The sequence below is a fragment of the Eleutherodactylus coqui genome, chromosome 2, assembly GCF_035609145.1.
Source record: "Eleutherodactylus coqui strain aEleCoq1 chromosome 2, aEleCoq1.hap1, whole genome shotgun sequence".
Lineage (NCBI taxonomy): Eukaryota > Metazoa > Chordata > Amphibia > Anura > Eleutherodactylidae > Eleutherodactylus > Eleutherodactylus coqui.
Window position 1 is genome coordinate 248,448,675 of NC_089838.1, and position 17,809 is coordinate 248,466,483.

General features: G+C 46.0%; 1 protein-coding gene across 3 annotated transcripts in view; it reads left to right on the forward strand.

Moving 5' to 3' along the window:
* Positions 1 to 335: 335 nt before the first annotated feature.
* DET1 (DET1 partner of COP1 E3 ubiquitin ligase) overlaps positions 336 to 17,809 on the forward strand; it is a 42,774-nt gene continuing 25,300 nt past the window's right edge. Inside the window, exons 1-3 of one of the 3 annotated variants that reach the window (XM_066592814.1) lie at positions 336 to 345; positions 9,007 to 10,112; positions 15,016 to 15,206. In XM_066592814.1, the coding sequence (XP_066448911.1) occupies positions 9,015 to 10,112; positions 15,016 to 15,206 (1,289 nt within the window). In that variant the 5' untranslated portion in view covers positions 336 to 345; positions 9,007 to 9,014. Of the gene's footprint in view, positions 346 to 4,111; positions 4,125 to 9,006; positions 10,113 to 15,015; positions 15,207 to 17,809 lie in introns of those variants that run through there. The other 2 variants (XM_066592816.1, XM_066592815.1) reach the window with 2 other exon arrangements.

The window sequence follows — 17,809 nt, forward strand, 5'->3', positions numbered from 1 at the left end:
GTTATGCCAACTATAAAGTTACATTTTTCGTTGCAAAAGTTTTTTTTTTTTTGGAACTTCCTTCCATGTTATACAGTCTGCAGGTAATGGACGCAGGTCCCTGGGCAAAATGACAAACCATATTTGGACTACAGCGACTACGCTATACGGCGCACACTAAGAGAGGCAATCGCAAGCCCCAAAGACTACCCTAGCGCATGCGCCTGGTGACGGAAGCCGTGTACGCACGCGCAGAGAGTCGCTTGTTACCGGTGGACAACTGAGCATGCGTGGAAGAGTTTCGCGTTTTGCCTAGTTAGCGCTGACAACGCGAGAGTGAAGTCTGCGCATGCCCGGTCCTGAACGGTGAGTACCCGGAGGTCCTAGCGCTGGAAGCTTATCAGTGCTGAGCACCGTCACTTACCGGCGGGGAGTGTCAGTGCGGCCGCTATGATGAGCTTGCTGTGTGCCGGGCGGGGGAGTCAGCAGATAGACGCTTCCTTTCTTACGCTTCTTAGTTAACCGTTTGTCTGCCGAGTTTACGAATACTTTGTAGTGGGGGGAGCCGTCCGACGTCCCGCTGCTGCCTGCGGGGGGAGGGGGTGGGCGACAGTCACTATAAAGTGAAGGAAGTGGCCATGGGTAATGCAGGCAGTGACCCTTCACAGCTGAGGGTTCGTTACAGTGGGGTGTAGTAATCCCCTGGGAGTTTACAAGCAGGAGTCACAATTATTTACACTCATGGATACTTTGTTGCAAGTGCAGAAGTTGTGCTGCTGATGGATCCGTGGGGGGAGATGGGCCGCCTGCACATGAGCGTGTGGTAAATGGCCGTGTGAGCCTGTGTATCGCCACGTATGGCTGCCCGCACACAGCCAGGTCGGGTTCTGACCTGATGCCCAGCCGGTGACCCCGCGTACATGTCCGGATTCTTGTTATCCCTGCTGAGGATCTACCGGCCGGCGCACATGCGCAGTGCGGATAATGCAGCACCGTCGGTAGGCGATGGTGCGAATCCCGCGGCCTTTCCGCAGTGATGATTGGGGAAGGGCCGCGGGCCGCGTGACTTCCATTGACTTTAATAAAACCGTCTACGCTGGAATAGAACATGCTGCGATTTTCCCTCTGCAAGCGGAAAATCACAATTGATTTCCGCTCATGGAAAGGGAGAAGCAGTTTTTAATAGCATGCTATGGCGGTATTTGCTGCTGGAATCCGGAGGTGGATCCCTCCCCCTCCCCCCGTCCGCTCCAGATTCCACAATGCAAATCCGCCCGTGTGCAGGAGGCCCATTGCAGCGATTTTACCCACAAAGCCCAGCGTATCTCACGCATGCACGGCCTCTCTGGTGTCCTTTTTTTAAGTTTCCCGCTCTGTAGTTTAGCGACGTTGCGTTCTAAACGCTGCTCATACGCAATGTGGTAGTGTATGTCCAGCTTAGAGAACGATAGGGCTCTATCGTGTAATACGCGGTAAGACAGAACAGGCCGCTTTCTTCTTTATTCATTGCGTGTAAACCGCACGTAAACGCAATTGTGAACGGATCAATGAAAATCAGTGTACTTTCATGGATGCCATTCACCGTGCATTATGCGCGCATTTATATAGCGTGCACGCAGTAAGAATGCACCCATGTCAATGAGCCCATAATGGGAGTTTAAAAAAAAAATTGCCGTTTTTTTTTGGGGGGGGGGGGGTTTCCGTTGATTCTTCAAGAATCGCGCATTTGTTTTCTATGAAGGCATGAAAAAATGCATTGACATTGCAATCTATGTGATTTTCGTGCGAGAGTGATGCATTTTTAATGCAGGTTGTCATGGGGACCATATCAAAAAAGGACCAAGAAGCGCATGATAAAATCGCATGAGAGTAGCAAAAAAAATTGCATGGAAAGTGGTCAGTTTTTCACAGATCAAAATCGCGCTCATTCTGACGTGTGTATATCGGCCGGGGGTGATAGACGCTGTCCCTCTCTGCAGGGGGAGGAGGCGGTCTGGGCCGAGAGCAGTGCACTGAGCTCCCGCCCCCTCTCCGCCCCTTGCCACTGTTTGCAATGAGAGGGAGTGGGACTTAGCTCCGCCCCCATCCCTCCCATTGCAAAGTCCCACTCCCTCTCATTGCAAACAGCGGCGAGGGTCGGAGGGAGCTCAGTGCACTGCTTCCGGCCCAGACCGCCTCCTCCCCCTGCAGAGAGACGTTAAAGTCCCAGTGAAATCAATGGGTGATGCCTTTCGAGGAACGAGAAAAAATAGTACATGCCGCGATTTATTTTCCTTGCAGCATCGCTATGAGGGAAAACCTCGCTCATGTGTATGACTCCACTCAAAAGAATGGATTTCATATTTTGTGAGTCTCTCTCCGGCCTCGGAGCTCCTTCAGACGACTGGATTTGCCCATGCAATATGTAGAGAATAGGACTGATGGATTTCAGTGGGTTTGTTCTTTTCGCTGTATTTTGCACACACGGAAAAAAAATTTGACCTGCTCTATTTTTCTGCATATTTGCGCAGCAAGAGCCCCTAAAAGTCTATGTGAGGTGCGCAAATGCAGGAACGTGTGCAATACACCATGTAATTCCAGGAAGAAGAGGGCACATGTGGACCTCATGAGGCTAAATAGCCTTTTAAATCACGGTGGGGGTGTTTTACTCGCAAATGTGAACAAGCCCTGCGTGCGCAAAAAGTACAGTACTACACGCAAATCAAAGCCGCTCATTGCGCAAATACGTTCCCAAGCCTTTCACGGCTGCACATACGGTTGTCTAAAGCTGCCCTAAGGCCTCACTCACACAGGCGTTTGCAGAAACGCAGCGTTTTTCAACGCTGCGTTTACTGCAGATTCCGCCTGGTTTCAGCAGCGCTGGCATACTTTATGCCAGCGTTTTGGCTGCGTTTTTAGCACAAAACGCAGCCAAGGATGCTGAAAGAAAAAAAAAGCAATACTCACCTAGCCGCTGCAGTCCGGGTCTATGCCGCTGGTCTCTGCCGCTGATCCAGGCTTCCCCTGCACTGACAAATCTAATGCTGTAGGCCGGGTTTGAGAACCCCGCCTCCAGCAATAGATTGCTGTGATTGGTTCTCGGCGCAGGCTCGATGCCCAATAACAGCCCTTCATTGACTGCCTCAGCCAATCAGAGCTTGCCGGCTATGATTGGCTGAGGCAGTCAATGAAGGGCTGCGACTTGTTCTCGGTGCTTGTTCGATGCCCAATCACAGCAGCCGCGACCTGGATGGCAGCGGCTAGGTGAGTATTGTTTCTTTTTTCTATCTAGATTTTCGGGGTAGGGCTTATATCGCAAGCCCTCCCCCCTGAAAATCAGTGTGCGGTTAACGCTGCCAAAAACGCAGCACCAAGTTTTGCTGCGTTTTCAGCTGTGCCCATTCATTTCAGTGGGTGAAGCAGGGCTGAAAACGCCAAAAGATAGAACATGCATCGCTGTCAAAGCGCAGCGTTAAAGATGCTGCGTTTTCAGCCTTGTGTGAGCAGCCCCATTGAAATGAATGGGTGCGTTGCCCAGCATTTAGCGCAGCGCTAAAAATGCAGCGCTAAAGGCTGTACAGAAACGCCGGTGTGAGTGAGGCCTTGGGCTTTGTGCACATCAGCGTTTTTCTTTTTGTTTTGTTTTTCTGATTCTTTAAGGTAGCAAGAAAACAAAAGTGACTTGCTGAACAGATGTGTCTTGGGACAGAACCAAGCTGACCCGGTTATAACAGGTCCATTTCTGTCCAGCGTTGTACAGGACGAAATCATGCTGCATGCGGCGCTATATTATCCTGCTTTTTAACTAAATTTCTTGACGGATGCTCCGAACAGATCCTCCAAGCCCTACTCCTGTCCAATATCTAGAGAGTTGCCATGTCAGCCTGACCAATGATTCTTCTCTTTCTGATAACAGGTTTTGAATTACCCCGCCTCCAGCAAGCAAGTGTTGTGATTGGATCGAGCACCAGCCAGTCAGAGCTCGACCAGTCACAGCCGTTCAGTGAAAAATAAGACTGTGCCTCTTTTGGGGCAAAATTCAATATAAAACAGTGTTTTATTTTCGGGGAAACACAGTAGTATTCAGTTAAAACTTTAGAATACCTTGAGTATCATCCTTCCACTTTTCCCCGCTGACCCTCCGGTTCCTGATGAATTTCGGGAAGGTAATGATGACATCATAACGCTTGGTCATGACAATACTTTAGCTATTTACCATCTGAAGGGAGCCAGTGATTGGCTGTAGCGGTCAGATGACCCTATTGTCAGGGATGTGATCGCCTGCCTCCTGCACCCGGTAGTAGGGACAGGAGAGCTGGCAGTGGTGGGAGAACAGGATGAGTACTTTACTACTGCAGGCTGAACTAGGTTTACAGAATACTGTGTCCCTGGATAACCCCTTTAATAAAGGCACGCACACTATATGATAGATTTGGCTCATCTTGGAAGACATTAGACATCTACGGAATACTTGACAAATGACTAATCACGGGAGGGTAGGGGGCTCCAACCAAGTCCATCTGGAGTAGGGCAGCACTTGCCTGACCACGGCTCCTTTCGCTTCTATGGCACTGATGGAGATGGCAGTCAGTAATCTGCAGCTTCCCCCCTTGCAGCGCTGCAGACTGAAAAAATTACCTAAGAACCAAATATTACTTTTAGTCATTAAAATGAAAGGAGTTGTCCAGGACTTTTGGATCTTAATTATTAATATTCTATCTGGGATCCCTACTGATCAGCCGATGTTGTCACTAAGGACTGTGCAGGAAGCAGATCGTGCTGACTACAATGCCCTGGGTTGGGATGGTTGGCGCAGATCCCAATAAATTCAGTAGCAACTGCGCCTGCAATAACAATCCGCTGCGCTATGGTCAGTGCGATCTGCTTACTGTGCTGTCCATAGTGATAGCAGCACTAAGAGTCAGCTAATTGCCATTGGTTATGCCATAAATGTTGGCCTATCTGTTTTGGATATCCAAGTGTTGGGGAACGTGGTCCTGTGACCCCTGTGTTCGGCTTAATATCCACAGAGGGATCGGAATCCGCATTCGGGAACCCACAGTGGAATCCGACTCTGCCTATGGCCAAGGACCCTGCGGGTTCTCTGCTTACCTGTCTGGATCTTCATTTTCCGCGGATGTGTGCGGAAGTGCCGGCCAGCACGCCACTGCACATGTGCAGCGGAGATTTTTTTTAAAAATCTGCTTTCTTGCAGAATCTGCAGCCCATCAGCAATTCAATTGCGAATTGGACGGCTTCGATTGACTGCAATAGAAGTTGTCTGTGAGGGATCCACAGCAAAATGGAGCATGCTGCGAGCGATTTGTTTTCTGGACCAGAAGGTCCGCAAAACAAATCCGCATGCTATAATTAAGCTGCAGATGCCCATGTCTCCCTGTGGGTGGCTTGAATTGCGGATCATCCAAGTGCGTGCTGCAATTCAAATGCGCCCGAGGGCATGAGGCCTTATTTGGCTACATGTGTAAGGTCTTATGTCCACGGCACGCAAGGATTTTTCATGTGGACTTTCACACCGGATGCACTGGGACTTATTAAATTGATTTTTTTATTGTTTGTGGAAGATAGAAGATGTGATTCAGGTGGGCATGGAGGCTGTAGTACCCTGTTATACCGCCGCTAGCTTGGATACAAGATGTGATACGGGTGGGCATGGAGGCTCTAGTACCCTGTTGTACCGCCTCAAGTTTGGATACCAGATGGGATGCAGATTGGCATGGAGACGCTAGTACCCTGTTGTACCACCTCTAGCTTGTATACAAGATGTGATACGGGTGGGCATGTAGGCTCTAGAACCCTGTTGTACTGCCTCTAGCTTGGATGTAAGATGTGATACGGGTGGACATGGAGGCTCTAGTATCCTGTATGGTAGCCTGTGACATATCAGTCCTCATTTGCTGTAACTGAGCCTCTAGATCGTGTAAACTCATAGGCTGTCAAAGTTGGCACCCCAGATGGTCCCATACATGTTCTATTGGCAATACATCTGGCGACTAGGCAGCAACGGAAGTGTGGTAATGTTGTAGAAGCTTTCCTGTGACATCCTTGTGTGTGCAGCCGAGCATTATCCTGCTGGAAAATGCCTTTTGGAAGCCGTCATGAGAGGAACACGTGTGGCTGCAGGATGTCCTGAACATATCGCTGAACTGCCATTGTCCTTCATACCACTACTAGGGGTGACCGACTGTTCTATGTGATGGTCCACAGAGCATCGCACCAGCAGTGGGGGACAATGCTCCACAGTGCCTGGAAATGTTTCCAACAGACATAGAGGTGTAAAGATGGTGACACCTGTCTTGGGATGGTGGACAATGAAACAGTTGGATCTGCTCGTGATTGTCGAACGATCAGACGATGCTCTCTACAGGTGGTCTGTTGAGGATGTCCTGAGCCCGGTCACCTTGTGTGCGCCCTCATGAATACACTTGTCCCAACACCTCATAACTCTGCTCAGAACAGCCCAGGTGGCGGGCGATTTGTCAATACGACTGTCCAGCTTCTTGCATTCCAATAATGCATCTCCTCTCAAACTCTGTTAACTGGGATGAAATGTCTTCGATTGCGCTGCAGAGCATCTAGTGGTCAACAAGCTCTACACAAGCGGAAAAAGGTGTCTACAAGGAGCCTCTGAGAGCCTTTATTTAGGCCAAGGGTGGAACCACTTTTAGGGCTTCAGGTGGCAAGACCATTCATCTAATCATGCCAAAATAAATTGCATATCTGCCTGCGGCCGGGCTCACACGAGCGCAGATCGCGGCATGCCACCCACGGGTGACACATGCTCAGCATGCAGCAAGTATGCAATGACATTGTCTGAATGTCATTGCATACTTGCATGTATTATTATGCTACAATTTTTCTTGCACACGTATTTCATACAATTCGTCTATGGGAGATTGGTACAGCACATTCCTTGCACAAAACCCGCACACAGAATACACTGTAACAATATGCTGGTGTTCGGCTGGCCTGTGATGTAACTGTATGCTGAGTTTTGCAGAAAAATGACAACTTCTTTTAGGTGTTATTTTTTTTTTTTGACAATGAGTGTAAATCTGTCATGTTTGGTTCCTTCAGTCATAGATTTCCCACTTTTTCTCTAACTCCAGCTAATAAACGTTTCTACAATTGCATCACACTGGAGTGCCTATAATAATTCTTATCAGTAAATATTGAGTATCATTTGCACGGCTCATCTCATGATGGATATACTTGGCATATTATTACTTTCATAGTATCACTGATTTGCCAAAGTTATGGCTTGTTGAAGATCAGCAACTCAACGTGATTGGGTTCTTGTTGGATGAACATGCAAGCCACACCATTCGTAGGAACTTTCAAACCAACTCTGCACAGCTTGGGCTTGATGGCATGGTGGATTATCCTGTTGGGATATCCTATCATTATGGGGGTTCATGAAGTCCATGAAGGACTGCAAGTTGTCACCAATCAGCGAAACGTATTAAAGGGAAAATTGCATTCTCCTTTTGACCAAAGTGGTGCTAAAATATTGTGATATTCGGTTTCTAGAAATGATCAAAGAACACAATGAATCAGCTGTAGGTGCACATTATGTGGGTGATGGGGTGGATCATTCTCTTGTCCTCCATAGAAATATCATCAAAGAAGTCAACAGCACAAGAATCCTTGGTGCACATGTACTTAGACATTTTAATCACTGGTCTCGGTGCAGTGCCCGCTGGGGGAAGATTGGGATGAATTTATTAAAACGCTCACTCCTCTTGATAAATTCCGTATATCTCTGGCCATGCCATGTAATAAATTTGTCGGGCTGCTGGTGACCCTACCACTTCCACTAAGCCCCTCCCTGTTTTTAAGGTAAAAAGGACCAAAAAAAAACTTTTTTTTTTTTTTTTTAACATGTGTCTGGCTTGTACAAAAATGAGTGGTTTACTAGGCCAGAATTCTGGTGCAAGGTTCTTATTAAATTTCCCCTTTCATTTTCAAAATGCAAGATTGAATCCTGGCTTATTCCCAACTTCATGAACACGCAACATTTCAGCTGCAAACACTTAGTGTTACAAATGACATATAAATTGTATAACCAATCTCTTATAAATAACTTGGGTAAAAGGTCGTCTGTGGAGAAGCTTGACGTATGGCAAACTGAGAATGCAAATGCCGTGTTAATGTAGCCTAAGCTAGAGGAGTGATAGTTGCTTGTCAACATAAATACTCTTTCACTCAAAACACTGGAACATATTGGATACTGAATCGCTAACTTGTGGAATATGAGCGGAATATTCAATGGGCAGAATTTCAAAACCAACATATGAGCCCTGTATCTGTATGTAAGGCTAAACTCACATCCGCGCTAGGGTTACCGGATTCCTGTTCCATTATTGGAGCAGGAGAACGGAATCCCCTGGATGAACCCAACTGTGCCGAACTGACCCCTTGACAATAATGGGGTCTGTTCAGTTCCTGTACCTGTCTGGCAGGTTTACCCGATGAAAAAGTCCTACGAGCACGACTTTTTCTTCTGGTGTTTAATACCAGACTTGCGCCAAAGGTTCTGAAGCCTTACATCTACATTATACATGTGTTGGTCTGCTGAAAAGTCCACTTTAAAGGAACATTTAGCTAAATAAGGAAACCTTAAGGTAATTACTAGAGATGAGCGAATATACTCGTTTCGAGTAATTACTCGATCGAGCACCGCGATTTTCGAGTACTTCTGTTCTCGGGTGAAAAGATTCGGGGGGCGGGGGGAGGCGTGGCGGAGCCGGGAACAGGGGGGAGCCCTCTCTCTCTCCCTCTTCCCCCCCCCCCCCCCCCACTCCCCGCTGCAACCCCCCACTCACCCACGGCGCCCCCCGAATCTTTTCACCCGAGTACGGAAGTACTCGAAAATCGCGGCGCTCTGGCGAAAAAGGGGCGTGGCCGAGTAGGCTCTCTCATCTCTAGTAATTACCTTTTATGATTTGGTAATGTTTTGTGATATAAAGTTTCAATATTGTTCCGGTTTTGCTGACTTTTTTTCAAATTTTTTTTTTTTTTTTTTAATAGATGAAGTCATGTTTAAGATGGATAATGACGCCCCTACTATTAGACCTAGAAGAATTCAGAACCAAAATGTAATCCATCGCCTTGAACGTCGGAAGATCAGTTCTGGGAAGCCTGGTTCTCACTGGCACCAAGTTCGCATCTTCCATCAGAATGTATTTCCTAACTACACGGTGGTCAATGTGGAAAAGCCGCCTTGTTTCCTGCGCAAATTTTCCCCTGACGGTAGATACTTTATTGCCTTTTCCTCAGATCAGACGTCTTTAGAGATTTACGAGTATCAAGGCTGCCAGGCGGCTGAAGATCTTTTAAATGGGTACGAAGGAGAAATCTTAGCAAACTCTAACGATCAGAGGTCTGTGAACATTCGAGGACGCTTATTTGAGCGCTTTTTTGTTCTCCTCCATATCACTAATGTGGCTTCAAATGGGGAGCACTTGAACAGAGAATGCAGCTTATTTACTGATGACTGTCGTTATGTCATTGTGGGATCAGCAGCCTATCTGCCTGAGGAACCGTATCCACCTTTTTATGAAATTTACCGTAACAGTGAATCCGTGACTCCCAACCCAAGATCTCCACTAGAAGACTATTCTCTTCATATAATAGACCTCCATACAGGCAGACTCTGTGACACAAGGACCTTTAAATGTGATAAAATCATCCTTTCGCACAATCAAGGCCTGTACTTATATAAAAACATTTTGGCTATTCTCTCTGTGCAGCAACAAACAATCCATGTATTTCAGGTGACCGCAGAAGGCACGTTCATTGATGTACGGACAATAGGACGATTTTGTTATGAGGATGACCTTTTAATATTGTCAGCCGTTTACCCCGAAGTCCAACGTGAAACTCAAACTGGAATGGCAAATTTATACAAAGAACCATTTATTAATTCGTTGAAGCACAGACTTCTGGTATATTTGTGGAGGAGAGCAGAGCGTGATGGTAGTGCTATGGCCAAAAGACGTTTTTTCCAGTATTTTGACCAGTTGAGGCAACTCAGGATGTGGAAAATGCAACTACTTGATGAAAGCCACCTATTTATCAAGTATACTAGTGAGGATGTGGTTACACTACGAGTCAACGACCCATCACAGGTACAGGTATAAAGAAACTCCTAAATTCCTTTCATAAGGGTGGGAACATGTTATTTAAAGGGGTTTAGTGAGTAGGGGGATGGTATAAAATTAAATAAAACATAACCACCTTAAGTCGCTCCCCCGCCAGCCAGTGCAGAAGCACTGATGCCTGCTGCTCCGAATCCAAACAAAGCTATGGCAGATGTGCTGTTCATAGTGCTCCACTGAGCCAATCACTAACTTGTGGAAGCCTGTGATTGGTTAAAGCATCATGCATAATCACAGGCTTCGGTGGTCACATGCTGTTCATGGCAAAATCGCTCCTAAAGGCTATGATTTAACAAAGTGGTCACATGCACAATGAGCGGCACATGACCACCGTAGCTTCTTCTGGGATTGGAATGGTGGGATCCGAGGCTTCTGCTCTAAACGAAGCAAGGCATGTAAGGAGGGAGGTATGGCTTATTTCTATATTTTACACAAACAAAGATGGCCGCACTACCTCTCTAACCACCTGATACACAATGTGCATTGGCATGCATCATTAGCCTAAGACATCTCACCTACTTTGATTGACACGTGTTGTCCACGTGATTAGCATGTAGTGTCTTAGACTACTGATGCATCCTAATGTACAGTATGCATCAGAAAGTCAGAGACGTGGTTTGGCCATCTTTGTTTCTCCAGGACTGAAGGGTTGCTTTACTGCCAGAAAACCCCTTTAAAGTGTAAAGGTACCTTTACACTGGACAGCTGCCCAATGGACTATTGCTCGATACACTGGAGTGACAGTTATTCAAGTGAATGGAGGTGGAACGGGCTGAGATCATTCCGGTTGCCAACTTCCGTTCACAGTAAACAGGTGTTGCTCAAACATTGAGCAGCTCCTGTGTACACGGCCCGACAGTCGCTTCGTTTTTAGGTGAGATTTCTCGCTCAGTCACCTGTCGGTGGCCGCATCTACATGGGAAGATTATTACCCAAATTCGCTGTTGCCAGTAAGAATTCGGGCAATAATCGCCCCGTGTAAAGGTAACTTAACTCTTGGTCCAGTTTTGATTGGTGTATGTTGCAATCTTCCCTGTCTCTGCTGGGTTTCATAAATTGTTACAGTACATAAAGTCATAGTTTTAGCTTGGTATTGCCAACGGAAAAGCATATACCTACAAAACACATGAAACTTTTTTATATTTACATTCATCTCCTGTATATCCAAACAGACTTTGTGGCTCGTTATCTGAAAAGAAGGTTAAAGGGATATCTCCATCGCAGCATGTTATCTAACTTGCTGATTGGTGGATTCAACCCTTTGACCCCTCACCGATCCTGAGATTTAAGCCCTGAAATGTCTCCAAGTTCTGGCAGCGGTGTGAGCCTTCAGTATTTCAGAATGTTCCGGGGCTGAAATCCCAGGATCAGTTGGGTCCCAGCAGTCGGATCCCCACTGAGCAGCAAGTTAAAGGGGTTGTCCCGCGCCGAAACGGGTTTTTGTTTTTTTTAATAGCCCCCCCCGTTCGGCGCGAGACAAACCCGATGCAGGGGTTAAAAAAGAAAACCGGATAGTGCTTACCTGAATCCCCGCACTCCGGTGACTTCTTACTTACCTGGTGAAGATGGCCGCCGGGATCTTCACCCTCGGTGAACCGCAGGGCTTCTGTGCGGTCCATTGCCGATTCCAGCCTCCTGATTGGCTGGAATCGGCACGTGACGGGGCGGAGCTACGAGGAGCCGCTCTCCGGCACGAGCGGCCCCATTCAGAAAAGAAGAAGACCGGACTGCGCAAGCGCGTCTAATCCGGCGATTAGACGCTGAAAATTAGACGGCACCATGGAGACGAGGACGCCAGCAACGGAACAGGTAAGTGAAAAACTTCTGTATGGCTCATAATTAATGCACAATGTACATTTACAAAGTGCATTAATATGGCCATACAGTAGTGTATAGACCCACTTGCTGCCGCGGGACAACCCCTTTAATACCTATCATCCAGAAGGTAACTTGCTGGGATTGAACCGCCCCTTTAAGAATCTGCTTTTGTTGGCCCTTGTCGGCTAATGAAGTACATTTCGTGCTGAGCTGCCCAGTTTTCAGTTTCAGAAACTTTCAGCCTTTATGCATCCTTAAACATGGGACTGTCATGTCTTCTGGTCCATAAAGTGACACAAGTAAGTGTATTATGGATCTATGTTGTATAGATCCCATATATGATGCCCATAAACTGCTAGGAGCTCACATTGTACCTCCATGCGCCCTGGATTTCATAAGGAGAGGCTTTTTTTTTTGCTTATGAATTCCAGCTGAATTCATGGGACAGAAAATTTTGGCATATTCCGACAGTACTGGCTGACTATCCCATGTGTATGGGGAAAACCATGATTTCCTCTTTAACAGTTTTGCTATTTGCTTTCGATTACATCCATTTTTTAACGGATCCGTTATGTTTTTCTAACTTTTTGAGAATGCTCCTTTTAAAAACGGATTCATTAAGGCCTCATGCCCACGGTCGTACCATACTCGCCTCTCTGGATCCGCCACTCAAGTCGTTTCCGGTGAGCCGGCATGCATGCGCTGTACAGCGCATGTTGCGTCGGCAGTGACACATAATCATGCAATAATTGATGGCCGGCTTCCATTGACTACATTGGAATCCGGCCGCACGTTTTAAAAAAATGCCGCGGTTTCTTTCACACTGGGAAATTCTGCAGCGTGAACATTGAGCTATTGGGTTCAATAGAACCTAATAGCTGCGGGATAACGTCGCGGTTTTCCACTGCGTTTCGCGTAGCAGAAATCTGCCCGTGGGCATTAGCCCTAAGATATTAAAAGCAAAACCAAACAAGTTAATTCATTTCTTAAGACGAAACAGCTAAACAAAAAACAAATGCGCGGGTGTACATGAGCCATATAAAGATGTGTTAGCAGCTTATTTTTGGATGCTAAGAACATGACCAGTTCATAAAAAAGCCAAATATGCCTAATATATTCTTGGAACCATTTTCTCTGCATTAAAATCCATTTATTATAATATATATATTTTTTTAGTTTTTAAATCTAATTGATCGCACCATTGAGATGGTTGTGAATAGTAAAGGAAAGGCAATAAACGAGCGATTGGACTTTATAAAGCACTTTGGTTGTGTTAGGGCTGCTAATTTGCCTCATGTCCTCCCTACCATTTGGCCCTTCAATCATTCCATGCAAAGTACATATTTAGAGCTCTTAGCAACTTTTAACATTTTAGAAAAAAATGCACAGGGAGCGAAAACTGCTCGTTGGAAGATTCCGTAAGTGAAAAAATGTGTAAACCTGTGCATGCAATGAAGAAATGACAAGAGGAATTGTGGAGGAGCAGATCAAAGAACAAAATTATTTTTAATATACTTTATATAGTAAGTAAAAACAAAAACTGACATGGCAGCCGGATAAAGTAGCAGAAATAGATTGTTACTAAGGTTTGTAGAACATACAATATGGTAAATAGAGACTCTTCTCAACGTAAAAATGCCCAGCCCCAACCACCCATGTGGGCTGTATGAAGACGGATGGCCCCAGTGATCAGATGACATCAGTTTGACTCACAAGGAAGACAGTCGTTAATTAGAGCAAATTTAAATTCTACATGTTTAACTACATTGCGAAATTGCAAAACCTAAACGGAATAGGTCTATACTAGTGCCTGAACTACATACAACTACCCTTCCTTGGTGCAATCTGCTATATATTACATATAAGCCAAATGACCAGTTAAAGTGACCCTCCGGTTTTGGGGCAAGATTCTGTCCCAGGACCAGAGGGGCTGGTAGGTGGTATGTTGGCTCTGTTTTTTTGTTCTCTCTGCCGGCCCTCTGATCTGCTGATTCTAGGTCCCCTTTTCAGATCTTCAAGATGGCCGAAGCAATACCCCACGGTGCATTGGCAATGTTAGACTACCAATGTACTGTGCCTGCTTTCTGATTGGCCATGGGTGCTCATGTGATTAGCCCTGGCCAATTGGAGAACAGTACACAGTGTGCATTAGGTAGTTCGAAAATTGCTGTGGCCATCTTGCAGGTAATAACTCCCCCACCCTCCTGCTCCTGTACGGGGTCAGAATTTTGTACCAAAATTGGAGGGTCACTTTAAATATTAATGATGCTTTCCAGAATTATTAAAAGTTTGATAATTTATTAGGAAAACATGCTAATTAAACGGCAATACATGTATAAAATAGGTCATCAGACACCTCTGGAAGCAGATAGTGCTATAAATATTGCAGTGGCCAGGGTTGGTACCACAAGCACGACTCGTGTTAAATTCAGTGGGAGCTGTGCCTGGAGTACCAAACGGAGCCACTGCAGTACAAATAGTGCTATCTGTTTCCAGTGCTGTTTGCATTGACTTGGTAAACTGTTGTGTGGGATCCCCGCTGATCAGCTGACCTCAACTGTTGATAACCTATCCTAGGGATAACCTAAGGATAGGTTATCAATAGTAAAAGTCGCAGCAACCCCCTTTTGAATATCTATGCCCCCTCACCATTCCCACCCTCAAACCCAATAATACACAGGCATGCTGGGAGAGGGGAAGAGGCCACTCCCAGACATTTCTGGTGGCAGTGTCTTTGAAGAAACCTAAAGATTGGGCATGTTGAAATCCAACATGCCCAATCCTTCTTTGCTTTCTGTAATCAGACAAGACTTGGGACAACCCCACATGTTAGATGATCAGCTGATCCCATCAAAATCAGAAGGACGTCATTTGCATTAGATGGCTAGTGGATTACATGACATCAGCAGGTTTGGCGGTATTAATGTGTAAGGACTGATCTGTTTTTGAGAGCAAGTCTTTACCTGCCGGTGGAAACATGCAAAGTTAGACTTAGTGCAGCAAAATGTGGTAAATGATTTTTTTCTGAATATTTCATACTCTTCTTGTTTTGTTTTCTCAGCCTTCCTTCTTTGTGGTGTATAATATGGTTACCACAGAAGTCATAGCGGTCTTTGAGAACACATCCAATGAGCTGCTGGAGCTTTTTGAGAACTTTTGTGACCTTTTCCGTAATGCTACCCTTCACAGTGAAGCCGTGCAGTTCCCTTGCTCTGCCTCCAGCAACAACTTTGCTAGACAGATCCAGCGCAGGTGAGATATACCAGTCTGTCTTCTGATGTCCATACATGTAAAAGGCTTTAATGATAAATCTGATGAAATGCTACCATTGTATTGAAGCCCATAAAAGTATTGGTTTTATACTACCTTTTTTGAAAGTGTAAACCACTTAAAAAACAAAACCCTTCTTCTGGTGAAGGAAGAGCCCAGAAGAATAAGTGGAGGTTGCAGCCAGCAGTCTTGATGGGTGTGTTGCTCCCCAGATTCTGTCCTGCATTGCGGATCAAATGCGTTCACAGAGATCAATGGAGCTCATATGTGCCGAATCCGCGGTAAAATAGAGCAAGACGGTGAAAGTCGATGCATTTTAATTTCCTCGTATTACCACGTAGCATATGCATGGACGGAGATCGCGGAATCCGCAATTCAAATCCGTTCATGTGAGACCGGCCTTACAGCCAGACAAAGGACAGTGTGGAGCAGGATAACGGAAATCATACCTGCTCTCCTGAGAGAACCTACCGAAGCTTTCCTTATATACACTGATCAAACACAACTTTAAATCCACTGACGTAAAGGTGGACTGAGGTGAAGGTAATAACGTTGATTATCTCATGATAATAAGACTTGGTGGTATATATTAGACAGGAAGTGAACAGGCAGTTCTTGGAGTTGATATGTTGGAAGCAGGAAAAATAGTCTAATTTGTCAGTCTAATAGCTGGACAAAATGGGTAAGAAGTAGAGATGAGCGAGTATACTCGCTAAAGGCAATTGCTCGAGCAAGCAGTGCCTTTAGCGAGTACCTGCCCGCACGAGACTGACGGTTCGGGTACCGGCGGTGGGCAGGGAGCTGCGGGGGAGGAACGGAGGGGAGATCTCTCTCTCTCCCCCCCCCCCTGCTCCCTCCTGCTGACAGCCGCTACTCACCGCTCCCCCGCGCCAGCACCCGAACCTTCAGTCTCGAGCGGGCAGGTACTCGCTAAAGGCAATGCTCCCTCGAGCAATTGCCTTTAGCGAGTATACTCGCTCATCTCTAGTAAGAAGATCTCCAAAACCTCGTGTCTTGTTTCTGGTATGCTGTAGCTACTACCAAAAGTGGTCTATGGAAGGACAAGCAGTGATAGGTTGATGGGCGCCCATGGCTCATAGATGTGCATGGAGAGTAAACTCTTTCCCGTCTGGTCCTATCCCACAGAAGAGCTACTGTAATACAGATTGCTGAAACAGTTTATGCTGGCTGTGATAGAAAGGTGTCAGAACACATAGCGCATTGCAGCGTGCTACGTAGCCGCACACTAGCCTATCTTGCCTTTGTCCACTTCTGAAGGATTTATAGTAGCGCCTACTGTAGGCGTCAGAACTGGTCTATGGAGTAATGGAAGAAGATGAGCTTGGTCTAGTGAATCACATATTCTTTACATCATGCGGACAGTACTGAGTTCAGAGCCACTGGTCAGGTGATGGCACTTCACTAGTGGGTGCCGGGTGAAGGAGTGTGCTGACAGCCGAAGACTTTGGATGTTAGAGCTGTAACATTTGAAATAAGTTGCAGGTATGCAGTTGATTTTTGAGTCAAAAGCTGCGGAATTTCCGCTGCGGACATTCTGCATCATTTCCGCCCCATGAAGACGCACCCTCAGGAAATAATTTCTAGGATCTTTTTATTTTTTGTGCATATTGTATGATTAGTGTACTAGTTGATCATCAACATTTATGCTATGGAATGGCCGTGTGTATTACCATTCTCACTAAGGTTGTTCACACACATTTCAATGAAGGTTGGTGGATCTGATAATCCTGTTTATGGGAGATGTCCTGCTTATCCTCCAATAGCTGATGATGTGAGGAAGATGAATTAAAGGGGTTGTTTGAGTTGTATATATTTTTTTAATTGGTTTTCTCCATGCCCAAACAATAAAACTGCCTATACTCACTGATCCTGGCTCCCCATATGTCCACTGGACCTCTGTACTCTGCACCCTGTAATCAGACCTGGTGCAGAGTCAGTCCGTGAAGGGGTCGTCCTAGGCTGCTGCAGCCAGCACAAGGTCTACAGATCCATCAAATGCATAGGTGCCGATAAACCACAGCTGTAACAATACAGTACAAGCAGTAATACATGGCAACAGCACTCATACACATTTCATATCAGAATAAAAATGCATAACTCTTGTATATACCAACCACATAAAAATGCAAGGCTCTTAGCACATATTTTGATCAAAAGATGTAGGCCCATCTGGCACATCCAGGTGACCATGACTTGGGAAAGATAAGTTTCCTACCTTTAGCAGACCCCTCTCTTTATGCCTGAAACTTGAAATGAAAGCGGGTAAAGTAGGATACCAAACTATATAGTCTATAGATGGCTCTATAGTGTTTGTACATCCTGCAGATGCAGGATGTGTATAGAGGGGTGTTCACAGGGTGACCTCCCTTTATACATCTCGCAGCTGGCACCTGGCAGAAACAGCTGCAATGAGCTGCACGGCTAATCAGGGCTGTTAACACTTTAAATGCTGCTGTCAATTCGGACAGCGCCTTTAAATCCCCCGAACATCCTACGGGCGCCACCCACCCCCCACCAAGCAAGAGGCGTTCTGGGGTGGCTTTATAGACTGCCTGTCAGATCAT